The sequence below is a fragment of the Pygocentrus nattereri genome, chromosome 3 (genome assembly GCF_015220715.1).
Source record: "Pygocentrus nattereri isolate fPygNat1 chromosome 3, fPygNat1.pri, whole genome shotgun sequence".
In the NCBI taxonomy this organism is placed as follows: domain Eukaryota; kingdom Metazoa; phylum Chordata; class Actinopteri; order Characiformes; family Serrasalmidae; genus Pygocentrus; species Pygocentrus nattereri.
The window spans coordinates 29,026,563-29,052,336 of record NC_051213.1 but is presented as its reverse complement, the minus strand read 5'-3'; the positions used below and the strand labels follow the sequence as shown (position 1 = coordinate 29,052,336).

Here is a 25,774-nt window from a genome sequence, read left to right as displayed (position 1 = left end):
CAGCTTCAGTTTCTCTCCCCCAAAAACTCACTGCAGCGCCCCTCACTCTCCACTCTGTACTCTGCTCTTCCTCTCTCCTTCTCTCCATTTCCTCTCCTCCTCTTTCGTCCACAGTATGTAAATCACGCCCCCCTTTTCCACACACTCCCCTCCCAGGAATTCATGAAGAAAGAAGAAAAGAGACAGACAGAGAGAGAGAGAGAGAGAGAGAGAGAGAGAGAGAGAGAGAGAGAGAGAGAGAGATCACGAGTCGAGTCGTCTTGACAGAAAGAGGGAGGAGGAAAAAGAGAAAATATAGGGAATGAGAGCAAGAAGGTCTATCTACGAGAGGTAGAGACAGACAAGGAGAAAGAGACTGGTGAGAGTGCGCGAGTCGATCCGTCTTGACAGAGAGAGAGAGAGAGAGAGAGAGAGAGAGAGAGAGAGAGAGAGAGAGAGAGAGTGGGGTGTAGTGTTATGGGGGTGTAGTGTGTTACAGTGTAAAGGGGGTGGGGTGTGTGAGTGCATCATCAGTGTGTGTGTGTCCAGCTGCACTGTGTGTGTGTGTGTGTGTGTGTGTGTGTGTGTGTGTGTATATGTGTGTGTGCGCGCGCGCGGTTTGCAGTGGCGGAGCTGCAGGATGGGAAGCTGATCCACGGCGTCCAATGCATGCACGCGCTGCACGCGCGCGCGTGTGTCTGTGTGAGTGTGTGCGCGCGTGCGTGTGTGTGAGTGTGTGTGAGGGGGTCCTCCTGCAGGAAGAGAAGGAAGAAAAGAAGGAAAGGCTGCGTGTAGGTAAGAGCAGAGAGAGAAAATGGATGCTCCAGTCCCTCCTCCTCCTCCTCCTCCTCCTCTTTCTGCTGCTGCTGCTCTTTGTGTGTGTATGTGTTTTGTGCTCGCATGCTAGCGCCAAGCTAACGTTTTGTGCGCCATTCTGCTGCGATTCGGTTTCTTCTCCTCCCTCTCCTCCTCCTCCTCCTCCTTTCTTCTTCATGCTGAGAGAAGCGGTTGTGTAGCTCTGCTGCACGCGCGGCATTCAGCATGTATGCACGCGCAAGAATGCACAACCGGGCTATGTGCATGTGTGTGTATATGCGTGTGTGTGTGTGTGTGTGTGTTACAGACAAAGATATACATACGTGAGTCATGACATATACACACACAGATATATGAGATTGTGTACGTCATGTACAGTATATGTGTGTGTGTGTGTAACAGAGATACGTCATGGTTGGACTGTGTGTTACAGTCATAAATGTCATAGACTTAGTGTGTTACAGTTGTAGATGCATTGGGCTGTATATGTGTGTTACAGTAATATGTGTCTTTTGGGCCGTGTGTGTGTGTGTGTGTGTGTGTGTTACAGTCATATGTGTCTTTTGGGCTGTGTTTGTGTGTGTGTGTGTGTGTGTGTGTTACAGGCACAAATGTCTTTTGGGCAGTGGGTGTGTTACAGGCATATGTGTCTTTTGGGCCATTTGTGTGTGTTACCGGCACAAATGTCTTTTGGGCAGTGGGTGTGTTACCGGCACAAATGTCTTTTGGGCAGTGGGTGTGTTACAGGCATATGTGTCTTTTGGGCCATTTGTGTGTGTTACCGGCACAAATGTCTTTTGGGCAGTGGGTGTGTTACCGGCACAAATGTCTTTTTGGCAGTGTGTGTGTTACAGGCATATGTGTCTTTTGGGCCATTTGTGTGTGTTACCGGCACAAATGTCTTTTGGGCAGTGGGTGTGTTACCGGCACAAATGTCTTTTGGGCAGTGTGTGTGTTACAGGCATATGTGTCTTTTGGGCCATTTGTGTGTGTTACCGGCACAAATGTCTTTTGGGCAGTGTGTGTGTTACAGGCATATGTGTCTTTTGGTCCATTTGTGTGTGTTACCGGCACAAATGTCTTTTGGGCAGTGGGTGTGTTACCGGCACAAATGTCTTTTGGGCAGTGTGTGTGTTACAGGCATATGTGTCTTTTGGGCCATTTGTGTGTGTTACCGGCACAAATGTCTTTTGGGCAGTGTGTGTGTTACAGGCATTAATGTCTTTTGGGCAGTGGGTGTGTTACAGTCATATGTGTCTTTTTGGGCTGTCTGTGTGTGTGTTACAGACATCTATGTGTGAAATGTTTATGTATATGTTACAAGCAGAGCTGTCTTTAAGGGTGTGTGTGTGTGTGTGTGTGTGTGTGTGTGTGTGTGTGTGTGTGTGTGTGTGTGTGTGTGTGTGTGTGTGTCTTTGTGATATACCGCCTGTAGCGTTTGACTCACTGTTTTTCAGTTCTACAGATATCGTTAATATGTTAATAACATATTTGATAGACAGTGAAAACTATATATATATGAAATAACAAGCATAATATGTTAATGTCCTTGTTACCAATCAGTTTTTTGTTTTTTTTTATTCTGTAATTTTGTTCAGTTTACTCATTGTATCCAGGACCTGACAGTTAGCTGGAATTTCTGTCATTTACAAGACAGTTTTTTTGAGGAACTATTGCAACAAATAGTATGTTTCATTTCTGGAACATAGTTTCTGTCTATATAACGTTTACAGCTGTGTGTAAAGTTCTTTTTGGAGTCATTTAAAGTGAAGAAAATGGACCAAAGCAGTCTAAGCAAGCTGTGTCAGGTTAGAATGTTTTTATTCACTTAGGAGAGAGTGTTATTAATACTGTTATTAGTACTATGTGAAAGTTTTAGACATCTAAGCAAATTTTTTAAACAATTTACCTCAGCAGTGAGTTTATCACAATATACATTAGAATAAAGTCATATTCATGATTCAAATAAACATAAAAACAATAAAAAGTAACAAGAATTTATTGGGTCCATATCTTTCCTTGATACCTTCACAGCCACCACAGAGACTTGTTAATATCATCAGTTACATCATGAGCAAAATTTACTGCAGCACTGATTGGTCAAACCAGGAGTTGCTTTTTAATTACATATAATACTGTAATACTGGGCTTCCTCGAGGAGGGGATTGAAAAAAAAAAAAAAAAATTATATATATATATATATATATATATATATAATATGTTTATTCAAATATTAACAGTTTTCTCAGCAAATAAACACAAACTACACAAATAAATAGATTTAAGACTTTCGCACAGTACTGTACACATAGGTGGTGTGAGTGTGTTACAGTACGAGTTATATTTAGGTTGTATGTCTATATGCATGTGTGAATGTACAAGTGTACCGCTTGTGATACCATGACATATTTGGAAAATACCATGATATTGAATAGTGCAGAGCCCTAGTGTTTGTGTGTGTGTGTCATAAATGCATATTGTTGATGTGTTACAATCAGAGCCTTATTTAACGTGTGTGCCTGAAAGGAAGTGTGAATGTATGTGTGTGTATCTTACAGACAAAGCTGTGTTTGTGGTATGTTTACATGTGAATGTGTGTCATATGTAGGTGTATTTGGAGTGTATGAGTTACAGTCGGAGCTGTGTTTGTGATGTGTGTATGTGTATGTGTGTGTTTGGTATTCATGGACTCCTGCCAGGCTGCTGGACTGATGAATGAAGGTTCACCTGTAGACAGAGCACTGGCAGCCTGTATTGTGTGTCATTGGGATATATTACCTTGTCTACACTGTAATTGGTCCACAAATACGCCTGATGTGATATTTATGGGACGTTCGCAAGGATGTGTCTGTGTGTGTGTGTGTGTGTGTGTGTGTGTGTGTGTGTATATGCATATTTTGAGAGATATTACTTGACGTCCTTGAGTACACAGCAGAATCACTGCTGTTCCAGTCTACCCGGCAGGTGTTAATTTAACTCCACTGCTTCAGCTGTGCAGTTGAACGCCTGGATTTGACTGTTTATGCATAAACAGCAGCATGTGCGTGTGTGTGTGTGTGCGCTATTGGTGTACGCTGTAGATTTGTTTGTATACAGTCACCACCAGCACTGCCATCTCTGTCATGAACACACTAGCCTGGGTGTAAAAGTGCGCTGATTTCTGTAAAAGCCTTGCTAAATGTACTTGCACACGTCGCTACAAGACTGTTAGTGTTCTATATATAGCCTCATTCAGTATAAATGAAGTGTGTGTGAGGGGTAAGTGGGGGGTGGTTTTGCAGTGGGGTTGCTGTGCTGGACTGAAACTGAAGTGAATTTGTATGTATTGTGTTGGTATATTGTGCATACTTATTTATGAATGAAGCTGTAGGCCTCATCTCCTTCCTTCTCATTGCACGTGTGGACAAATCCCCAGATGCTTTTTGAGCTGCTCTTTCTTATCAGAGAGCAGATGTGTTGGTGTGGGCTGTATGACAATGTTTATCGTTATTATGATGAATTATGTCACAGTGAGCATATTGTGAATGAGTACTTAAAAACAACACGGATCAACTACATGTTTCGTTAGAAAGAGAGCATAATGAGTAGGGGTGGTAAAAATATAAAATTTTGCAAGATTCTGAATTGATTTACGAAATCTGAGTTTTTTACATAAAGGTTCTGCATTTCAAACTAGTGCACACCCAGAAACTTTATAAAATTACGATACTTTGGCACATCCATGCTTGGAGGAAGAAATAATACAGGATCTCATTAATGCATGCATGTCTACAATCACAGATTGGTCACAGTTTTTGTGTTTATGAAATAAAAGCACCAAAACCATAGTAAACATTCCCTGTACCAGAATGCAGCTTTGATTATCAACCACTTCGGCAAGCTATCAGGCTAAACCAGTAATGATAATTAGTAATAGCATATCGGAGTTAATTTGGATAAAAAAGACTTCTTCTAAAGTAGAAATGTGTGTGTTATGTTTGTACATGTGTTTTTCTGTGTGTTAACCTTTTGTGCCCAAATGCTGTTTAAGGCAGTTGGATGTTTTGGCCTCACTACAGTACTGCTTTGCAGTACTCATACATGAGACAGCGGTGCTTATTTCATACTTTCTGACACATCATTTTGGTGTGGCAAATTTCAATTGGTTGCAGCTTTTGCCCACATTTCAATCCTTAGTACAAAGTGTATCTCACTGTAAGACGCTGAACTAAATGCTGAGGTTTGATCCAAAGCAAAGAAATAAACGTAGCACACTGATTGTGATACATTGTTAGCAGCTTTTCTTTGTGCAGTGAACTAATGCATCAGTAAGACTGTCCATGTCCGTCTCCTGCTGTGTGTGAATGTGCAAACGTGTTATACTGTAGTTACACTGTGCTGTGAAAGTTCTCACCTGTTTCCTTACAAGCTGTTACATTTTGCGGCCACAAAATGTCAAAGTCAGAGTGATGCTCGTGCTTTTCAAGGCTACAGGCAGAAATGTCACATGGAAAACGATATATCTGCTCTCAACAGTACAAAAATTAAATTATAATTATACTTTGTCAGTTTAATCCAAAATGTAAATAAAATATATTGTATTGTATTTTCAGTTTATTACTTTTTTTACAGCCAGGTTCGGTTCCTGTTACAAATACATTGCCTGATGCCCGAGATGCTACTAAAGTTTTGAAATGAAGTTTTGGCCTAAACCATCTCACAAGGCAAAATAATACCCAAAACAAAACAAAAAATATTTGTATATTATTTTGCAGTTTATCAACATTACATATAAAATGTGTGAGAAAAGGCACACAGGTTTTAGATAGTAAATAAAATGGCTGGCTGAGTTGGAAAGTTTCTCTACATTGTACTGTTTCACTTTAAAACACTAAATTACTTTGTTTACATCTCAACAACAGAATTATGGATACATTTAGAAAAATCAGTGGAATTCCCCTAAATTTAAAAATAGGGCTTTATGAAGTCCATGGATCGGGCAGCTCAGTACTGCAGTGAAAGTGTGTTTTATTCCCTTCTTTAGAGAAAAAAAACACTAAGTTCTGTTTATTCATTTATATGCCTGGTATTATGGAGCCTGACTCTAGCAGTGAGTTTGGGTAGTCTCAGGATGCCATGCAGCTTATTATGGTCTAGTCTGTCTAACAATGCTCTCTCTGAGTCTGTGCACTGGTGGACAAGATAGACAGTGAGTTAGACATGGATTTTTAGAAATAAGAAATTTACTGTATCATTTCAGTGTTTTTGACTTTATGGTTTTGCATGTGTGACACTATCTTTTGTATTGCTGTTCCAGAATTTGAAGTCTGACTGGCTGTGTGTTAACCCGTGTCCGAGCGTTCTCTTAACCAAACGTTCTCTCACTTTCTGGGAGGGATGGACCCTGTGGAGAGGAAGCGATGAAAACCCGAACTCACAAAGACCCGGTGAGGATGCTTCACTGTGCCACAATGTAATAGGGAGTGTGCTACAACATTTAGATGAGGCCAACCATTTTCTGTGCATTTAGCAGTGGTGTAGTTTATTAGAGTGGTTAGAGCACTCAACACTGAATAAGTATATTTTAATTTACTATAGTATAGCATATTTTATAATTATGTGCCAATATGCCAGCCCAAACTTCTATGCACTTGTGAGCAGTGTGCTTTTCTTTCTTCTTACTTAGTTTTGAGGTAAACCTACAGAGATATTTTCAGAGGAGGGAGGGTCTAGTCTAACCTAACCTGTGTGCTTGCTTGTGTGCAATCTTTGTTACAGCTAATGCAGCACAATCAGTATTAAACTAAAGTAAGTTGCTCCAGTCTGTTAAACTTTCTGTTTGATATATGTGTAAATTGAATTAAGAGGCTTATATTGAATGGTAACATATGATGCATCGTATTGTTACTTTAGCAGTTAAATTACTCACAATTTCACTCTTTTGTGTTTTGTTTTTGCCTGATCATTTTGCCTATCATTTTTAAGGTAACATGAAGTCATATGTTCTAGCTATATCTGCTATGTCCCCAGATTCAGCACAACCTCAGTTAATGAGAAATGGCACTCAGTAAACACTCCTATACACCATAACACAAGATATTAGTCCTAAAAACACATTACATATTGTATATTTAATGTGTTATTTTAAAAAATCCTGAGAACGAAACGTCTTTCATATAGATTCAAAATGAATCGACATGCAAAACAACAAAGCAAGCAATGCATCAGGTATTGGAACAAACTGTTAATTTCTGTTGATGACTGAAGGAAATGGTCCACACTGACAAACTGGAGCTTGTTAATTAGCCCTTTATCTCTAGTTTCATGAGAAGCAGCAGAATTTCTCTCAGTTAAAGAACTATGAATCAGGCGTGCTTTAAAGACACTGGAGATAAGATCGCAGTTCACCATTAAGAATTACGTACAATACATAGAGATCCAATCTATCCGAAGCCTGATCATGACTGTGCTGCCAGTTACAGCACTGATCCAGTTCAGGTTTAGCTCCCTCCTTTCTTTTTCAGCCACTCATTTATTTTTCTGCTCATTCACCCGCCCACCCTGGGCATGGCTGCAGATGCCCGTACGTAGCGGGCGCAGGAGGGGGGGCAGTGAGGAGAGGAGGGGTAGACGTCCTCACCCCAGCCCCTCTCGAGCAGAACGGAGCGAAAGACAAACTGTGAGACTTCCAACGCTCTTTTCCGCTTTCTCATTCTGTTTCCACTTCCTGTCCTAATTCTTCTTTTCTGTGTTATTCATTTGCTTGACAATCTGAGTCTGTCCACCTCTGTGCTTTAATCTCTCATTTTCTTCTACATTGTCCTTCTTTTTTCTCTCTCAAATTCTCCCTCCCTCCCTCAATCTCCCGCTCCCTCTTTTTTCTACCCAACTACTTGCTTTCTTTCACTCTCTCCCAGCCTCATCTTTTCGTCATGTCTTTTCATTGTGTGGATGGGTTTGCGCCAAATACATGATGTCAGATCTTTATGTTCTTTCATCTGCATGTGAGCTGTATTTGAGGCTTTGTATGGCTACGTGTGCTTGTTCCTGTGTAACTGTGTATTGCCTTTGTCTTTGATTCTAAATATAAGTCCGCCTGGCAGTCTTGATTAAAATGGTTGTGTGTTTAGCAGAGAGCTGCGGGAGAGGAGCTGGCTGTAAGCTGCTTTAGCAGGCGCTCTCAGGGACATGATTCGTCCGAGAGTGAGGGAGAGGACCTTGTACCCCCACCCAAGAGACAGAAAGTTCAGGTAATTCATTAAGTGCAATTATTTCTATATTACAGAAAACTGTTTTTTTCTAATTCTAATTTCCTATCTGCTCTAATTTAACTGTCAGTATCGTTATTTCCATTGTCAGGACTCCTCGTCCAATCCCCCAACTTCAACCCATTCAACTGACACCACGACTTCAGCACCAAACCCAACCTCATGCAACAGCCAATCACGAGAGAGCGACAATGAAGATGGCCAGTCGCAAGGCAGCCGCAGTTCTGTCGGAGGAAGCCTAGCCAATAGCAGCAGTAGCATTAGCAGCGGGAGGGACATTGATCAGGACAATCGGTCATCCTCCCCAAGTCTGTCTGCCTCCCCATTGGCCAGTTTGGATTCTGAGTCAGACTCCCCGGACTCTCCAAAGCAGGGCAGTAAGACTAAGGACAGTGGAGCATCTAAATCTGGAGGGGAGGAGAGGAGGGGACAAGGGAGAGGGGAAGAGAGTGGTCCAGGGGAACGCAGGAATGGTGAGGGAGCGACTGAGGTGGATTTATGCTCACTGAAATCACCATCTTCCCTCTGTCCTCCCCACCGTGGAGACTCTTCGGCTGTTGCTATGAGCGACAGTGGCAGCAGAAAGCCGTACTTCTCGCTCGACTCCAAACTGCCAACCAAGATGGAATTCTCTGGGCCTGTGGCAAGTGAGTCTCTGCACGGTTGCAGCCGCATCAACCCTAAACCAGGCTCGCAGTGTGGAGGAAAAACAGGAGTGGGTGGCACAGAGTTTACCCATGGTAACCCCAATGTTAGCCATGCTCCTCCACTACCCCCTCCACCTGCTCTTAAGCCTCTGGAGGCAGGGCAAAATGTTCCAGGTGACGTTAAAACAGAGAAGCCAGAGAAGTGTGACAAGGCTGCCCCACCCTCTCTGCTCCCACAAACTGTCTCCTTACCCCAGCAGGCCCCAGCCCCTCCACACACGCATCACTACAGTCCTACTACCTGGTCAGGTGGCCATGTGTCCAGCTGCCCCGGCAGCTGGGCATACACCCGTTACCCAGGCGTCCACCATGCACCTCCTGTGCAACAGCAACAACTACCCTCTGTCTACAACCCCCCCTCCTCCGCCCGTCACCCCTCCCACCCCCCATACCTGCCTCACTTGCACCCCCACCCACACAGGGAGTATCTGCCCAGGTATGGTGGCCCGGCTGAGCGAGAAAGGGCAGTGAGGGACTTTGGGATTAAGGACAGTGGTGCTAGCACAAACAGCTGTGTCAGCACCTGCAGCACTGGGGCAACCAGTGCCAACCTGGGTCGGGACTTTGGGAATCCACCACCTGGTCAGAACCGGGACTATAGCAGCATAGGGCCTCAGGCGCCAGGCCGGGATGGACCTCGAGAAAGTCGAGAATATGGTCCAGGTTTCAGAGAGCGTGATACTGGGAGAGACTTTCCCTTACCAAACCAGCAGCACTTAGCACAGAGCCGTGAGTTTGGACCTGGAGGAGCAGGAGGCGGGGGCTGTCACCCTAGAGATAAAGAGGGTAGATGGGGAGAGTTTGCAGGGCAAATGAGGGAATCAGGGGGAAATAATAATCTTAGTAACAGCAGCCAAGGAAACGTTAGCACTCCAAGCGCTGGTTTGCCTTCCGGGCAGCTGCTAAGTCGTGACCCATCCAGTTCTCCCCAAAACAGCTCAACCCACCCTCCTTTGTCCACTTCGAACTCAGTCACCCCAAACAAAGACTATCCATCTTCAGCAGAGGTTAGTGTGCAGCAGCCCGGACAGGGGCAATCCAGTCAAGCCCCCTCTACAGGGACAGAGGCTCCCCCCACTGGACACTTCTTAAGGGATTACCCCCCACCAGGAGCACCCCCTTCATCTGTGCCTCATCCTGGTGCATCCAGGGAGTACCCTAGCCCTACCGGACTTGCTCCAAATCTTGGTCGGGAGTATGCTGGTGTACCGCCAGTGTCCCACCCACCTCACTCACACTATGGGCTCCAGTCAACCAGCCTGGCCGTGCAGTCCAGAGAGAGAGAGAGGGAGAGAGAGAACAGCGCTCCGGCTGCCCTTTATCCCAATCGCATTCATGCACCATCTCTTTCTCCATCTTCTTCTTCCTCTGCACACGGCCATCCACCCTCCACCTCCTATCCCCCTCCTCCTCTTCCTCCCCCCCCCCCACCCTCCCACTTCCCACAGCCAGGCACCGCCTCCTTCCGCACTTACAGCCAGTCATTCACGCCCAGGACCATACCCTTCCTCAAGTCAGAGCCCACCGACTACCATCTCGCCACTCCCTAGCCCCTCAACCAGTCAAATAGGAGGATTCCCTTCATTTCCTTCAACTTCAGCTCCTGCAGCGAACGTACCACTTCCTGCATCGGGTGCAGTCACTTCCTGTCTCTCTGGCTGCAGACCTACCCCTTATCATGGCACTTTAAACAGTCATGGCCCTTTTCCCAACTCTTACCACAGCAGCGGTAACAATAGCAATGCTTTGGCGACTAGCAATACAAACATTATCCCCAACAGCAGCAGTAGCACCAACAGTCATGCGCAGTTGCACTCTCCTCAACACTCCAAAATACAACCGCATCTCTGCAGCTCTGCTCAAGGGACTGCTGTGCCACCCACATCCATAGGGGCAGACAACCATTCTGATTCGTCCTCTTGTCCTGTGCCACCACCCGTCATAAAGGAGGAGCCAGTAGAGGAGAGGGAAGAGACAGAGAGCCCGCCCCCTGTGCTCAGAAGCCCCTCCCCGGAGCCAAAACCAGTTGACATTCCAATTCACGCCAGCCAATCAGCTCGGTAAGACAGAATTTGTATCTGATACTACAGTTCCCATAAGCCCGCTAATGCAAGTATAGCTTTCATTCGTTCATTCATCATCATTAACCGCTTAGTCCAGATAGGGTCGCAGAGGGGGAGTTGGAGTGTATCCCAGCAGGTCAGAGGGTACATATGGGTGGTCCTACATCTTTGTCTGCAGAATGAAACAGAGACCTATTTGAAATATACATCTGCATTAGCTATCAAATGGCCATCTCCTGACTTGAGCTTCCATGTCCTCCATGGCTCTTCAGTCTGACCAGTCTAACATTCTGCCGAGCAGTCAGTGAAATCTAATCTCTGCAGTGCAGCAGCATTCTACCAACAATCAATTCAGCCTATAATTAATTATCAGAAAAACACAAGGGACTAACATAGTGATGTCCCTCCCGATACAGCACTAAGGAGCAAAGAGTCTGGGTCTGATTCCCTCACTAAATGGGAAAAAGCTAAAGTAGACATAAAGAGACTCTTGGACTGTGCTGCATTTAGGCCAGTCTTTCTTTCCAAGCTGTTGTAGTCTTTTTGGTAAAAAAAAACAAAACACCACATTAATTTCATTCTGCTTTCTGTTTGTTTGAGGTAAATAAATTTTGATGCAGCTATGAAAAATAAAAGATATTCAAGTCACATTTGCTTTAATAAACCAGCTACTGGCTGTTTGGTCAGTGAAAGTGTTTGTACTCTAAAGCCATCTCTGACTGTTAAGAAGGATCATGTTGATAAGTCTGAACTTGACTGTGACGGTAGAGGACGCACTCATGTTTTGCGCCACTGTATCAGGTTCCATGCCAACCAGCAGAGCGTGCATGAATACATTAATGATTTGAAACAAGTGGAAAATTAACATCTTTTTCTGAAATAGGTATCATTTAAATGCCCTCCAGAACAATTGGCATGCTTGGTGAAGATGACTTTCAGAAAAAGTGTCTGTTACATGTCAGCTTGATCATACAATGAAATTATGAGATCTAATGTAGGTCTTTGGGGGGACATTTGAGGGAAAAAAAAATTATTATAGTTATTTAGAGATGGAACAGTACTATTTTTTGTTTTCCAGTGCTGATTCTGATCTTACGTATTGGCCAATACCAACACAGATCCATTATTTCTTCTTTAAAAACTACTGAGCTTTAAAAGGAGTTATTTAAAGCTGAAACATTTCACTTAACACAAGCATCAACACATGGGTTAGTATCCTCAAATTACTCCAACACTCTACAACCCCAACAGAAAGAAATACACTACTGAAAATATACATACAATACTGCTGTAAAGAGGAGCGATGTTGAGGCGGACGCATGTGTGGAGACAAGCGAGATTTATTATGGCAAATCCAGGGTCATGGTCAAAACGGTCCAGGTTCAAACAGCCAACACGAACAGATCGGGGTGCAGACATGATAAACAACAAGAGCTCCAAACAGGCCAGAAATAAACAAAACACTTTGAACACAAATCTTACATTAAACATACAAACAAGCATACATCCATCAAATAAAGACCAACACAGACCAGGGCAAACACAGGGCTTGTATATCAGAGGCAAGACGAGGGACAGGTGGGAAACAGGTGGTAACAATCAGGGGTGGAGTCAGACAACAAGAGGGCTGGACTGAACCAAAACAAATGCACATGGAAGATCAAAAGTAAACGAAAAGCACATGGAGTGGGAGGAGCCAAACGTGACAACTGCACGAAGATCTTAGGCATCTAAGGAAATTCTTAAACAATTTACCTCAGCAGTGAGTTTATCACAATATACATTAGAATAAATTCATAATTCATAATATTCATAATTCAAATAAACATAAAAACAATAAAAAGTAACAAGAATTTCTTGGATCCATATTTTTCCTTGACACCTTCACAGCCACCACAGAGACTTGTTAATATCATCAGTTACACCAATTACAATTTAATGAAGCACTGATTGGTCAGACCAGGAGTTGCTTTTTAAATACTGGGCTTCCTCGAGGAGAGCAAACACACTAACATTCATAAAATAATTATATATATATATATATATATATATATATATATATATATATATATATATATATATATGTATGTGTATGTGTATGTGTGTGTATATATATATATATATATATATATATATATATATATATATATATTAATATTCTATAAATGTTGTTTATTCAAATATTAACAATTTTCTCAGCAAATAAATACAAAAAATAAATAGAAAAAACATTTGAAAATGTGTCTTGGGTACCTAAGACTTTAGCACAGTACTGTACAATGTGTGTGTGAGATATTTCAGGATAGAAGAGTTACAGAACTGTATCAGATTCATTCTTTTGCATTAAGTACTCTGCGTACACTCCCTTTGCTAAGTCATCAAATATAATGGTAGATCAAACTTGGTTTTACAGTGTCACTGAACTTTTTGGAGCCTGATCCCAACCCACCTCATGCTGTATTAGAGCAGGGAAAAAATGCTGTTTTCGATTGGGCATGGAAATGAAAAGTTGGAGCTCAGAGTTATGTCATATTTGACCTCTGCATATGTGAGGTACATTGACACCTCCATTAAAGCAAGTATTGTTAGCAAAAGGTAGCCAGCTGATGTCAGTGATGTTAGTGATAACCTTAATGTCCATGATGTATTTACCTTCTCAAAACAAGTGAATTTTATGGTCGTTGTCATAGTTTAACCAACTACTCTGTCTGTATGTTGACTGATTTAACATCATTTAGAAGTAGAAAAATAGTTCTTTATTACCATTTTTTGGAGTTGATAACACCATCGTGACTTTGCAAATATGAATTCCCAGTTGAGGGGTACATTTTCTTTGATTTTTTCGAGCCAGAAAAGGTAAATTTTGAATTATGAGCTTCAGCTGAAAGCAGCAAATTTACTTTGATGAAGTAGAAGACGTACATAAAGGGATTTGAGTACATTCCTCCATATGTGAAGATGCTTCAGTCCTTTCTTGTTCACCATAGCTCAGCCCAAGGTTATATGTTAAGGGAATGGACAATGCATAAGCTTGATTCTTTGGTCATTGAACCATTTTTGTGTGAATTTTAAGGGTAATTTTCCTGCTGGTAGATTCCGCTACAACCCAGTCTTAACCTTTTGGTGTCAGCCAGATTTGGATATAAAATCCACTTATATTTGAGTCCATGGTGCCACGTATAGTAGCAACATTCCCAGAACCTTTGTAAGAAAGCAAATCCCACAACAACCAGCACAAGATCAAGCTGATAAAGGATATTGTTTTATAGACTTCTTTGTTTGCCTTTACCCACGCCATTAATTCTGGCAGGGACTAACAGCAAATAAACGAGCATTTAACAGCAGTAAAATAAATCTTATGCCCACATTTCAGGTTCCACAGGGTACTAGATCGAGGCAGCGGGAACTCCTGCGCCCGCACTGATGTTCTCTTTGTCCCGCTGGACGGTTCCAAGCTTTGGAAGAAGAGGAACGAGGCCATAGAGCGGGCACGCAGAGAAGTGGAGCAGAGAGCCCGAGACCTGAGGGAGAAAGAAAGAGAGCGAGAAAGGGAGAGGGAGAGAGAAAGAGAGAGAGACCTGGAGAGGCACTTGCAGGTGAGTACCAGAATGTGGCGAGAGTCCATTTAGAGTTGGAGGAGGACATGAATATGAAATAAGTTGAATGCGTTTTCTAATTTTCATGCTTATGTTCTGACGCAAGTCAAGTCCAGAGCAGTTTGTCCAGTTGCTGATATTGTTGCATTGGTGTTGTGCTTTGCTTATAAATTATTATTTAGACTAGACATAGTTCAGTGTTAACCAATTTCACAGCAACACCGGACAATGCTATCAACTGTTTAAAAGCTTTATTTGAACGAGAGGGTTGTAGAGTCATGGCAACAGTGCACAACCAGCTCGGCTTCAGGGTAGAACTATGGATATTTCAAAGAGCTAAAACTATGAAAGTGTATTTAAAAATGAGCGACAGCACCATTATATTTCAGGATTGTTTAACTGCAGCTGCTAAAAAATAAATAAAAAACAGATCTGTTCAGATTTTAATGTAGTAAAAACTACTTGATTTAGAGTAGATTGGGCATTTTTATGCATATTTTTAAAACCTGCAGAAGTCATGCACGCTTTAAGTTAATAATGTATTTTCATGAAAGCAAATTGAATCACTTCCCTTGACAACTGTTAACTGCTTTGTGAGCGCATGGGTGCAAAAAATGGAAAGTCTGTGCAATTAGGCCGGTTCTGAACCCCAAAGCGCCATAATAGTGTTTTTAAATTCACCTAACGTAATAATGTCCCATGCATTCATTTATTTATCAACTGTTATATTTCCTGCTCAGTGTGAGCTGTAGGCCATTACACAATTGGTAACCGCACTACATATCAGTACATATCAATAATGTCATTAGTCATTGCTCATCTTATTTGCATAATATTGATCCAGAGCAAGAGAGCAGAGTGAAGATGTGCGTCTGTGGTTTGATGTATCAGTTTTATGTGTATCTCTCACCTCTTGTCACATTACAGCATGTTATGGTGTGTTATGTTTGATGGAAATTATCGAAAAATTTTAAAGAAAAAAGCAAATCATTTTGCATGACCTCATCTTTCTTGTCATGTATTTGCTGCTTAAAACACTTTCCCAGTGCTCCCAATTTTCACAATGCTCATAGTGATGTAATTCATTTTGTTATTTGTTATTTTGTTTTGTCGTGTGCCTGATAAATTTGAAATACACAGCCCCCTATTGAACCAAAATTTAGATTGGTCAACAGCAGTTTAATTAGCATTTTTTGTTGCCAGTCATGTATTTGCAGCTGGTGCTGGACAGACATGGAACAGAATATTTCCCAAATGGCATTATTTGCTGTCAGATGCAGGGGATAAAAAGCGAGAGTGTTTTTTTTTTTATCTGTTTGTATGTTGTTTTCGTTAAGGTTTTTTTAATTGTCAAAAGACATGTGAAGGCCCTTCAGTTACTGCAACTGAATTTGGCATTGGTATGCAGGATGAAAGATAATGCCGCTTCTATATATTACTAGTCAGCCAAATTAGCTATGATAGATAACTAGATTAGCAGACTGCAGTTGCAGCCACCTAGTGAGTAGGGGGCAACAAACGTAATTTTGGACACCAGGTAAGGGGCAGCAAACAGAAGATGGTCTACCTGTTTATGTATTCATATCAATTAGATAAGTATACCCTTGTTTCTGATTGTCATGTTTATTGAATGTATATTTTAATTCCAAATGTTCTCACTCAAAATTCCTGCAGCTCTTTAAAACGTCTTATGAAGTCTTAAATAGATTTTACAAATGAAGGTCTGAGAAAATCTGAGATAATTTTTTTTTCTATGTTTTGTTATTAGAAGTATTAAATTTGTGATAAAAAATAGTACGTATTGAACTAATTCATTATGCCAACCAAAAATATCTTGGTCAGAAACTGGGATAAAGAGAGAGGACAGCTGATCTGATAATAAACTCATCTCAAAACGCATCTCAAAGCATATATCAATGTTTGATTTTCAACAAATCTGTTTGAATAAAATAGACTGTGTAAAAAATTGTTGTGCATTGTGTTAGTGTTATATAAAAATATGACTATAAATGAATTCTCTCATCTTCTTACTTTCTTTCCATTTTCTCTTTCTCTCAGCAGAAGGACAGTAACTGCAGCACTAGTGCAGGTCTGGCTGCTGCAAGTGCACGTCAAGGCTCCTCTCTCTTCTTCTCCCCTCCTGCCTCCATCCTCCTGGACCCTTCGTCATCCTCCTCTTCCTGTGTAAACCCGTCACATCCTGTGGTCCACGCACAGCACCATGCTGCCCACCATGCTGCGCATGCACACTCCCTCCACCCCTCCCTCTCTCACTCCATCCCTCACTCCCTCCTCCTGCCCTCCATGGCCGGGGGAGCAGCGGTAATGGGAGGCCCCCAGGGGCACCTGGGGATCGGGATCGGAGGCCCTTATCTGGGTCCTGACACGCCAGCATTGAGGACGCTGAGCGAATATGCCCGCCCCCATGCCATGTCTCCACTTGGCGCTGCCAGCCGGGCACAGGCCCACCACCATTTACACCCCCATCCACACCCCCACGTGCACCCATCACTCTTTTTGCCCCAATTTCAGAACCCAGCACTTGCTCACCCGCACCACCTTCCTGCAGATGCAGCCACAGCAGCTGCAATCCTGGGCTTTCTGTATGGCGGCGGGCTTGAGGGAGGCCCTGCCCACCCAGGAGCAGGGCCCGGGCCAGGTGGGATGGCGGGGGCTGGACTGGGAGGTGTGGGGTTTCCCCATGCAGTGGCCGCTCACAGAGAGCGGGTGAAGTCTGGGTTTGAGTTTAAAAGTGAAGAGCGTGTATACGAGCCAGCGCTGCCACTTGCGCACACACACTCTCACACACACTCTCACTCTCTACTGCTGGCAGGTGGTGCTGGAGGTGGAGCCCCAGCCAGTGAGGTCGCACTTTATGGAACGCCTCCACCTCCAGTCCCACCGCCACAGGCTATCGCCACAGCAGCTAGGAATCCGAACTCAGTTGCACAAACTCTTTCGGCACCGCCCACTTCCTCTTTGCTGCCGCCTTCACTTCCTGTTCATGCTCCGCCCACCGTAACCCCTGCTGCCCCTCCCCCACCACCTCCTCCTCCTGCTCCGCCCCCACCTCCTGGACCCTCTGCCTCATCTTTGCATCACCCCTCCCCTCACTCCTCGCACTCCACCCCTCACTCTACCACACAGGCCCCACCCCCTGAAGGATACTTCACCCCCAGCCGCACCCCGCCAAGCACAGAGAGAGCAAGGAGCGTGGAGAGGGACAGGGAAAGAGAAAGAGTGCTGCCTAGTGGAGAGAGGGAGCGAGAGCGGGAGAGAGAGAGAGTTGTGCCAGCAGGAGGTGCAGTAGGAACAGCAGGAGCAGCAGGAGCGCCTGCAGGTGGAGGAGGAGGAGGAGGAGGAGGAGGAGGAGGAGGAGGAGAGTCTTTGGGAAGACTGCAGATGTTGAATGTGACTCCACATCATCACCAGCACTCACACATACACTCTCATCTGCATCTACACCAGCAGGATACAGGTACTCATCACACAAGCATGCACTCATGTGCCCTTTCACTCACACACACACACACACACACGCATTATTGTAACTCCCTCAATGTATAATTATATTCCAAATCTGACTGCTTGTGAACATGAAGCTTGGCTATACTTTCGGGTGTAGAACTTGCCCGGAAACTGGAAGCAGCTCAACTTAAGAGTAAATATAACAGAACAAGTAAAAACAATAATGGTGAAATTGTCAATAATGGTAACATCTTGTTGTGTTTGAGGTTGTAATGTCACATAATTTCTTTCAAAAGCAGGTAGAACTGCTATATGTAATATTAATCCCAGTGAGGGCTCCTCTGTGTTTGGTAACACTTGCAGTTGAGCCCAGTATCAATTTAGTGTAACGCTTATTCTTCCAGGTGAAGATAAAAGTCACCAAGCACTTTTACAATATTCAATAATATGTGCACCAGAATGTTACCTACAATATCTCACAAAAGTGAGTACACCCCTCACATTTCTGCAAATATTTTATTATATCTTTTCATGGGGCAACACTATAGAAATGGTCACACAAAATATTGACACTTTCAGCACAATTTGGACATGGTCACTGTGAGGTTGTGTTGCCAGCTATTTAGACATTAATGGTTGTATATTGAGTTTTGTTCAGAGGGCAGTAAATCTATACTGCTCTACAAGCTGTACACTGACTACTTTAAGTTATAGCCAAGTTTCATTTCTATAGTGTCCCATGAAAAGATATAATAAAATATTGGCAGAAATGTGAGGGGTGTGCTCACTTTTGTGAGATACTGTAGAATAGTATGTTGATGTGTTGATCACTATGTATAGAATTAAATTGTAAAGAGTTCTCTATAAGGTGACAAAAGATAATTTGGCACCATTAGCATTTATGCTAGTCTCCACAGAACCCTCACAAACCTGAGTTTTTGCTCATATTTTCAGAGATTAGCTTTGCTTGATTCTACATGATTCTATATCAGCCAATATGTTAAGCTAACTAGTAAGCAAGGTAGTTTACTTGCCAACACATCAGAGTGGTATACAGTACCTGTTTCTGAACAGTATAAAACACTTAAAAAGCTATTTCTTCTTCATTAAACACTGCTGAACAGTGCATGTTCATAATTATATCACAAAAAATGTACCTCACAGAGTCATGAAGTTATGGAGCTAGAAAGATCAGTTTAGCAGCCACTAACACCATTCCAGGCTTACTAATATTAGCAATAACAATATAATAACAATGCAATAACAGTGTCTAGCTTGTCAAATTGCAAATATTTAGGGGGACACAGTGACTGAGTATTTTGATATTTCATCACAAGATCAATCATTATCTAATATCTTAATTATAAAAAATTAAGGATTCGTATTTTCCTGTTGTACCTATGCAGGGAAGCTGTTATCCATCTGCATGTAACATATCTGCTGCTGTAATGTAACACTAATTTGTGCTATTGAAAACTAAAATTAAAAAGTCACTCAGTATAAATATGACTGTTATTGAATTTGTGCTTTTTATTTGTTATTACATTACTGGGGGACAGCGGCAGGGGGAGTGCACCCCCTGATGGATCCTCTGGCAGCAGGAGCCCCACTAGCACGCTTGCCATACCCAGGAGCCACACTGGGGCCTCCCATCCTCTCACACCCCCTCACAGACAGCGAGGTGCTCCGACAGCAGCTCTTCGGTAACACACACCTCTGACCACTTTAACACAGCTCTCAACACACACTTTGCCTAATCATCACTCTCACCACTGCCTAAAACACACAGAGCCTTTTTCACAGACCCACATTAAGCATAAATCTAGACTACAAGGCTTTTTAGTGGAGAATCACCACTGGAAATGAAATTAAGTCTGAGAAGAGGATTAAGCCTTATCACCAGAGATAATTCAAACGGATTCTATTTTAACCATTTCTTACTTGTAGCTTACTGTAAAATGGGTGCTTTCATTAATTTGGTTGGGGCAAATGCACGAAAAATTAAAGAAAGCAGGACAGGCGTTTATTGAGATGGGTCATCTTATGAAAACAAGACAAATTCTGATGCTATAACATCAGAGAGCAGCATTGAGTAATTAATTTTTTGAGCTCTTATTGTGTCCATTATCATTTGTGATCGACATCTAGGAAGTAAGATGATAATCAGTCAAGATGGTCAAGAAATTTTGATTGTTAAAAGCAATTATTTATATGGCGATTAATCATCAGCTAAAATTTCATGATCGTGACAGGCGTAAATCCATATTTAGGAAACCACCTAATAGTACGTTTTACCTCATAATGCAGTCGTGTCTTTGCTTTTTCTACCTGTTACTGTTCTGTCATCCTCCCTCTGTCTCACTTTTTCTACCTTTCTTTAACTCTCTCTCCACTTTAGGTGGTCCGTTCCGTGAGCTGCCCCAGCCCTCGTCTCTGGGGGGCTCCATGTCTGCAGCTCATCAGCTGCAGGCCATGCAGCAGGCTCAGAGCGCCGAGCTGCAGATCCAGAGACTGGCGCTGGAGCAGCAGTGGATCCACCACCACCACCATCACTCGCTTACACAAGACGAGTACTACAGGTGAGCTTTCTCTCTTTCTCACACACGTACATACTGTGCACATAATGTACAAATACACATGCTAGTGTGTATTCCTGTGTTTCCATCTTCTGTATGAGTTGACCTCATCTTCATCTCTTTAACTTTTTCTGAAGAAAATTTCATCATGAGGAGCAGCTAAATGTCCCCACAACATCAAATCATTTTCATTCATCTTAGGGGCTTTTGGTTCCCACAAAGAGCTGAATATTGCACACATACACAAACCCACACACATCATCTAGAACAGTACACCCACCTGCATCAGTCCCTTTGTCCTCTGATTCTCTTTTGACCTCTGTGACCTTTGTTTTCATACCAGCCACTTGAAGAAGGAGAGTGACAAAACGCTGTAAGCGAGTGATGAACCCAGAAACAAAACACAAAGTGAAGAAGGGGGAAAGTGCAAATAAGCAAGTGGAATCGTGGCAGAAGTGGGCACTGAAGCGGAGGATGAACTCCCAGCACACATATCACACTAGCAAACCTGATATGAACAATTAAGAAAATATGTTAAAAACCTCTCATAACCCAGCAGAGTGACATTTGTAACATCCTGAGAGGATCCGAGTGACCCCCCCTCATTAGTTCGCCTGATGCACCTTGAGCCAGGCGGCAGGGTTTGGGCCGCATTGAAGTATATGTACAGTATGTTACACAAGAAAGAATGTCTAAAGCAAAAGTTCTCTTTTATGTCTTTGCATGTAGCTAGATACGAAAAAGCCCAGTGGGCTAAAATCTGACTTTTTTTCTAGTGACTCCCTCGGCACTCTAAGAGAGTGGGTTTGGTATTGAGTATGCATGTAATCACCACTCAGCTGTCATATTCCCTTTCTTTGTAGTATTGTTATTATTAATATAAATGTCGTCTGTTTGTTAATAATTATGTAATTATATAAACATATTATTTTGTGTTATTTTTTTACATTTTCATGGTATGGATTATTTTTAGTTTTTTTTTTTATTTTACTTGTGAAAAAAGGCAAGATTCAGACTGAAGGAAGAAGAAAAAAATCTGGAAATAAAATACCATTTTTTTCCTAAAGGTGCTTTTGTCTATACATGTTTGTTAGCAATTTTTTTATTTGTTTGTAATTTTTGTGGTTGTAAACTACTGGAGTTGACTTGAATCAGAACACTGTGAACTGGAAATCAGAATGCATTTTTCTTCTTTGACTTGACCATTTCTGAGCATAACTTGATAATAATTAGAGCATAATTTTATTAATCAGAAGTTGATTGGATTGTGAAAAACATGCCATAATGACCATGGCCCTGTAAAGTTAGTCATGGAGAGCATCCATCACCCTCACTAGAGGAGGGGGGACGGAATCATGATGGCACAAAAGGCCATGATGAGGAAGAGGGAAAACATGCTGTCATATCTTTGGTTAACATAATTGTTCCCAGCCCCTCGTACACGGGAATATAGTCAAACATCATAAGATGTTTTAGACGCAGACATATGATCACCAACGTTTTGATCAAAGATTACAAAAAAACTAAATTTTGTCTTTTAAATCATACTAAATGATGAATTGTGCTAAAAATGATGAAAGACATAAAGTAACAAAAAAGGAAATTTGGATTTATGGTTGACTTTTAGGGGTCTTGTTTAAAAGTACCTGCGATGGACTGGTGACCTGTCCAGGGTGTATCCTGCCTTTCGCCCCAATGACTGCTGGGATAGGCTCCAGAACCCCCCCCGCGACCCTGAGGGACAAGCGGCTTAGAAAATGAACGAATGAATGAATGTGTAAAAGTACTAGTTGAGATAAATATATATTTGAGAAAAATACATTGTATATTTAAAATAAAATACACATCAGCTGACCTGACATTATCATATAAGGTTTAGGCTAAAGGAACAATCAAGGGTAAATACTATGAAATTTGTAATAGATTCTCCTAGAATTCCACTTTTAAAGCCTATTTTATAACTATTGTGCATTTTAAAAAAAAATGATAGTCTCTCAAAATATTTAATTGTGTTGCAGTTTTTCAAGCCTTTGAAATACAAATACAAAAACTATTTAGAACTCATTTTTCAAATGAATGTAATTGAAGTGGTCTTCAGCTTATAGTACTGTTTCCCTCAGGAGGCCTTTGTCTCTCATCTTTCTCTCTCTCTCTCTCTCTCTCTCTCTCTCTCTCTCACACCCACACACACACACATATACACACACACACACACAGCACTGCGTAAGCGTGGCTAATAGGAGACACATGGGAGGGCATGAGACAGAATTGTATCGCTCCAGTGAACATCAACCACAGTGGGGGGAGAACAGAACAACAGAAAAAACAGCAAGAAAGAAAGAGAGCAAAAGAGATTTAGACAAAGAAAGAGAAGCGACTTAAAGTGAAAGAGAGAGCGAAGAGACTTAAAGTGAAAGAGAGAAGAGACAAGAAAGAGAGGTAAGAAAGGGAAAAACAGCAAGAGGGGAGAAAGTGGGAGAAAACATCAGAGAGGGAAAGGAGAAAAAAGGGAGAGTGAGGGTGAGAGAGAATGATTTAGAGTTGTGAAGACTCTTGGCTGTCGGCCCCCTGCCCAACATCAGTTTAACACAAATCACAAGGGCTCCCTCTGACTCACACGCACACACACACACACACACACACACACACACACACACACACACACACACACACACACACACACAGATCCTCTCTCCAGCCTCCTCTCACTTCTCCCTTTAACTCTGTCTAACATCTCATCATAGTGGTCAAGCTCCTCCAGCCACAAAACCACATGGTCCATTCAGACTGTAAATTATACTCTTTTCTGAACCTCTGACCCTCGGACCTGTCAGGTGAGAGCATTCTGGTCCAAGTAACCCTGTATTACCTCACTGTTCTACTTCCTGCTGCTCCATTAGTGATGTTTTGGTGACCTGGTCAAACCTTTTTGTTTTGAGTGACAGCTCCTGTTTGAGTGGTCAGAAGACAGAGAGAGAGAGAGAGAGAGAGAGAGAGAGAGAGAGAGAGAGAAAGAAAGAAAGAGAAAGAGAGGGGTGGTGGGTGAGTGAGAGAGAAAGTGAAATGGAGAGAAAGAAATGGAGAGGGGGAGAAAGAAAAGCGGAGAGGAAAGAGAAAGGGAAAAGGAGAAAGAAAGATAGAAAGAAAAAATTAGAAAGGGAGAAAGGGAAAGTGAAAAAGGGAGGGGAGGCAGAAAGAGAAAGTATAAAGGTATCTGTACATGTGTGGGTTTATATGCAAGTGAATGCTTGGGGTTTTTGTTTTTTAACAACAATAACACAAGTGAGTGAAAGAGAAAAGTAGAGCAGGGTGTGTGTGTGTGAGAGAGAAAGAGAGTGAGAGAGAGAGAAGGAAAGGGAGAGAGAAACAGAGATTCTACCTGTGGTTTACCCCATCTGAGGCCATTCAGTGAACTGATCCCCTGCCTCAGACTGAAAGTACTGAAGATAACATCTACAGTCAACATCTGAACTCTTGTAATACACGCTTGTCTGCATGTTCTGCTAATCCCTGTGTAGTGTTGCTGTTGAGTCAGTGTGTTGAGTCACACACACATAGCAGGTTGTAACTGATTCAACACTGAAATATGGTTGTACATTGATTTATGGTCAGTTTTGAAAAATCAACATTGAATTTATATTGATATTTGGTTATTTTATACAACAATGAAGTTAAACAGCATTTTCAGTTAAACAGCATTTCAGTGTTGATACTTGCTTTTCAGCATTAAAAATGATACTGAATCAACACTGATATCAGGAGTACTTTTCAAAGTTGAAAAGCTGAGGTGAACTCAGTTAGCTTATGTTAGCTTTGTAGATTCCGTGTTGATATTTGGTTAGTTGACTCTTTGTTAGATTTTGAGTGCTTATAATGTTTTATCAGCGGAATATTTCAAATCTAATATCTGAGTAGTTGGTTCAGTGTTGAAAATACATCAGTTTATATTGATATAAAAAAGTTACCAATTTTTAAAAAGTTATAATAGTAATTTAAGTGTCTTTTATCTCTTCAGGGAATCAAACCTTTGAATAAGAGGAAATTTGACATCTAAATTGCAAGGTGCTAGTGTGAGTTAAATATACTCAGAAAGGAAAAAATATCAAAAAAGTAAACGGTGTAAAATTAATATTGGCTACCTGGGGTTCCTGAAACTACACTATTATTTTACACTATACACTATTTCCAAAAGTATTCACTCACCCATCCAAATAATTGAATTCAAGTGTTTCAATCACTTCCATGGCCACAGGTGTATAAAACCAAGCACCTAGGCCTGCAGACTGCTTCTACAAACATTAGTGAAAGAATCGGTCGCTCTCAGAAGCTCAGTGAATTCCAGCATGGTACTATAACAGGACGCCACCTGTACAAGCCCAGTTGTGAAATTTCCTCACTACTAAATATTCCACAGTCAACTGTCAGCAGTATTATAACAAAGTGGAAGCGATTGGGAACGACAGCAACTCAGCCACAAAGTGGTCGGCCACGTAAAATGACTGACGCTGAGGCGCATAATGCGCAGAGGTCGCCAACTTTCTGCAGAGTCGATCACTACAGACCTCCAAACTTCATGTGGCCTTCAGATTAGCTCAAGAACAGCGTAGAGAGCTTCATGGAATGGGTTTCCATGGCAGCTGCATCCAATCCTTACATCACCAAGCACAATGCAAAGCATCGAATGCAGTGGTGTAAAGCACCGCCACTGGACTCTAGAGCAGTGGAGACGTGTTCTCTGGAGTGACAAATCATACTTCTCTGTCTGGCAATCCAATGGACGAGTCTGGGTTTGGCAGTTGCCAGGAAATCGGTGATTGTCTGACTGCATTGTGCCAAGTATAAAGTTTGGTGGAGGGGGGATTATGGTGTGGGGTTGTTTTTCAGGAGTTGGGCTCGGTCCCTTAGCTCCAGTGAAAGGAACTCTTAATGCTTCTGCAGACCAAGAGATTTTGGACAATTTCATACACCCAACTTTGTGCGAACAGTTTGGGGACGGCCCCTTCCTGTTCCAAAATGACTGTGTACCAGTGCACAAAGCAATGTCCATAAAGACATGGATGAGCAAGTTTGGTGTGGAAGAACTTGACGGGCCTTCACAGAGTCCTGACCTCAACCTGAATTAGAGCGGGGACTGCAAGCCAGGCCTTCTCGTCCAACATCAGTGTGTGACCAGTCAGTTTTTTGCTTACCATGAAATAAACATTCTTTTGATCAAAGTTTGCTAACTGTGCATTGGAAATCAAATCTGAGCTCAATAGAACCCAAACTGATCCAAGATCAACTCCATGCAGGGAGAAATAGGACACTGAAACTTGAACTTTC

At 42.3% G+C, this 25,774-nt stretch overlaps 1 protein-coding gene across 1 annotated transcript; it reads left to right on the top strand.

Moving 5' to 3' along the window:
- The first annotated feature begins 562 nt into the window (after positions 1 to 562).
- Positions 563 to 21,522, top strand: atn1 (atrophin 1). The gene is given in 11 exon segments (XM_017724449.2): positions 563 to 774; positions 6,092 to 6,221; positions 7,352 to 7,453; positions 7,905 to 8,024; positions 8,134 to 10,172; positions 10,174 to 10,809; positions 14,186 to 14,408; positions 16,467 to 17,886; positions 19,436 to 19,579; positions 20,275 to 20,455; positions 20,796 to 21,522. Coding segments are annotated over 10 exon segments (4,926 nt in total). The 5' UTR covers positions 563 to 774; positions 6,092 to 6,194; the 3' UTR covers positions 20,830 to 21,522.
- The last annotated feature ends 4,252 nt before the right edge of the window (positions 21,523 to 25,774 follow it).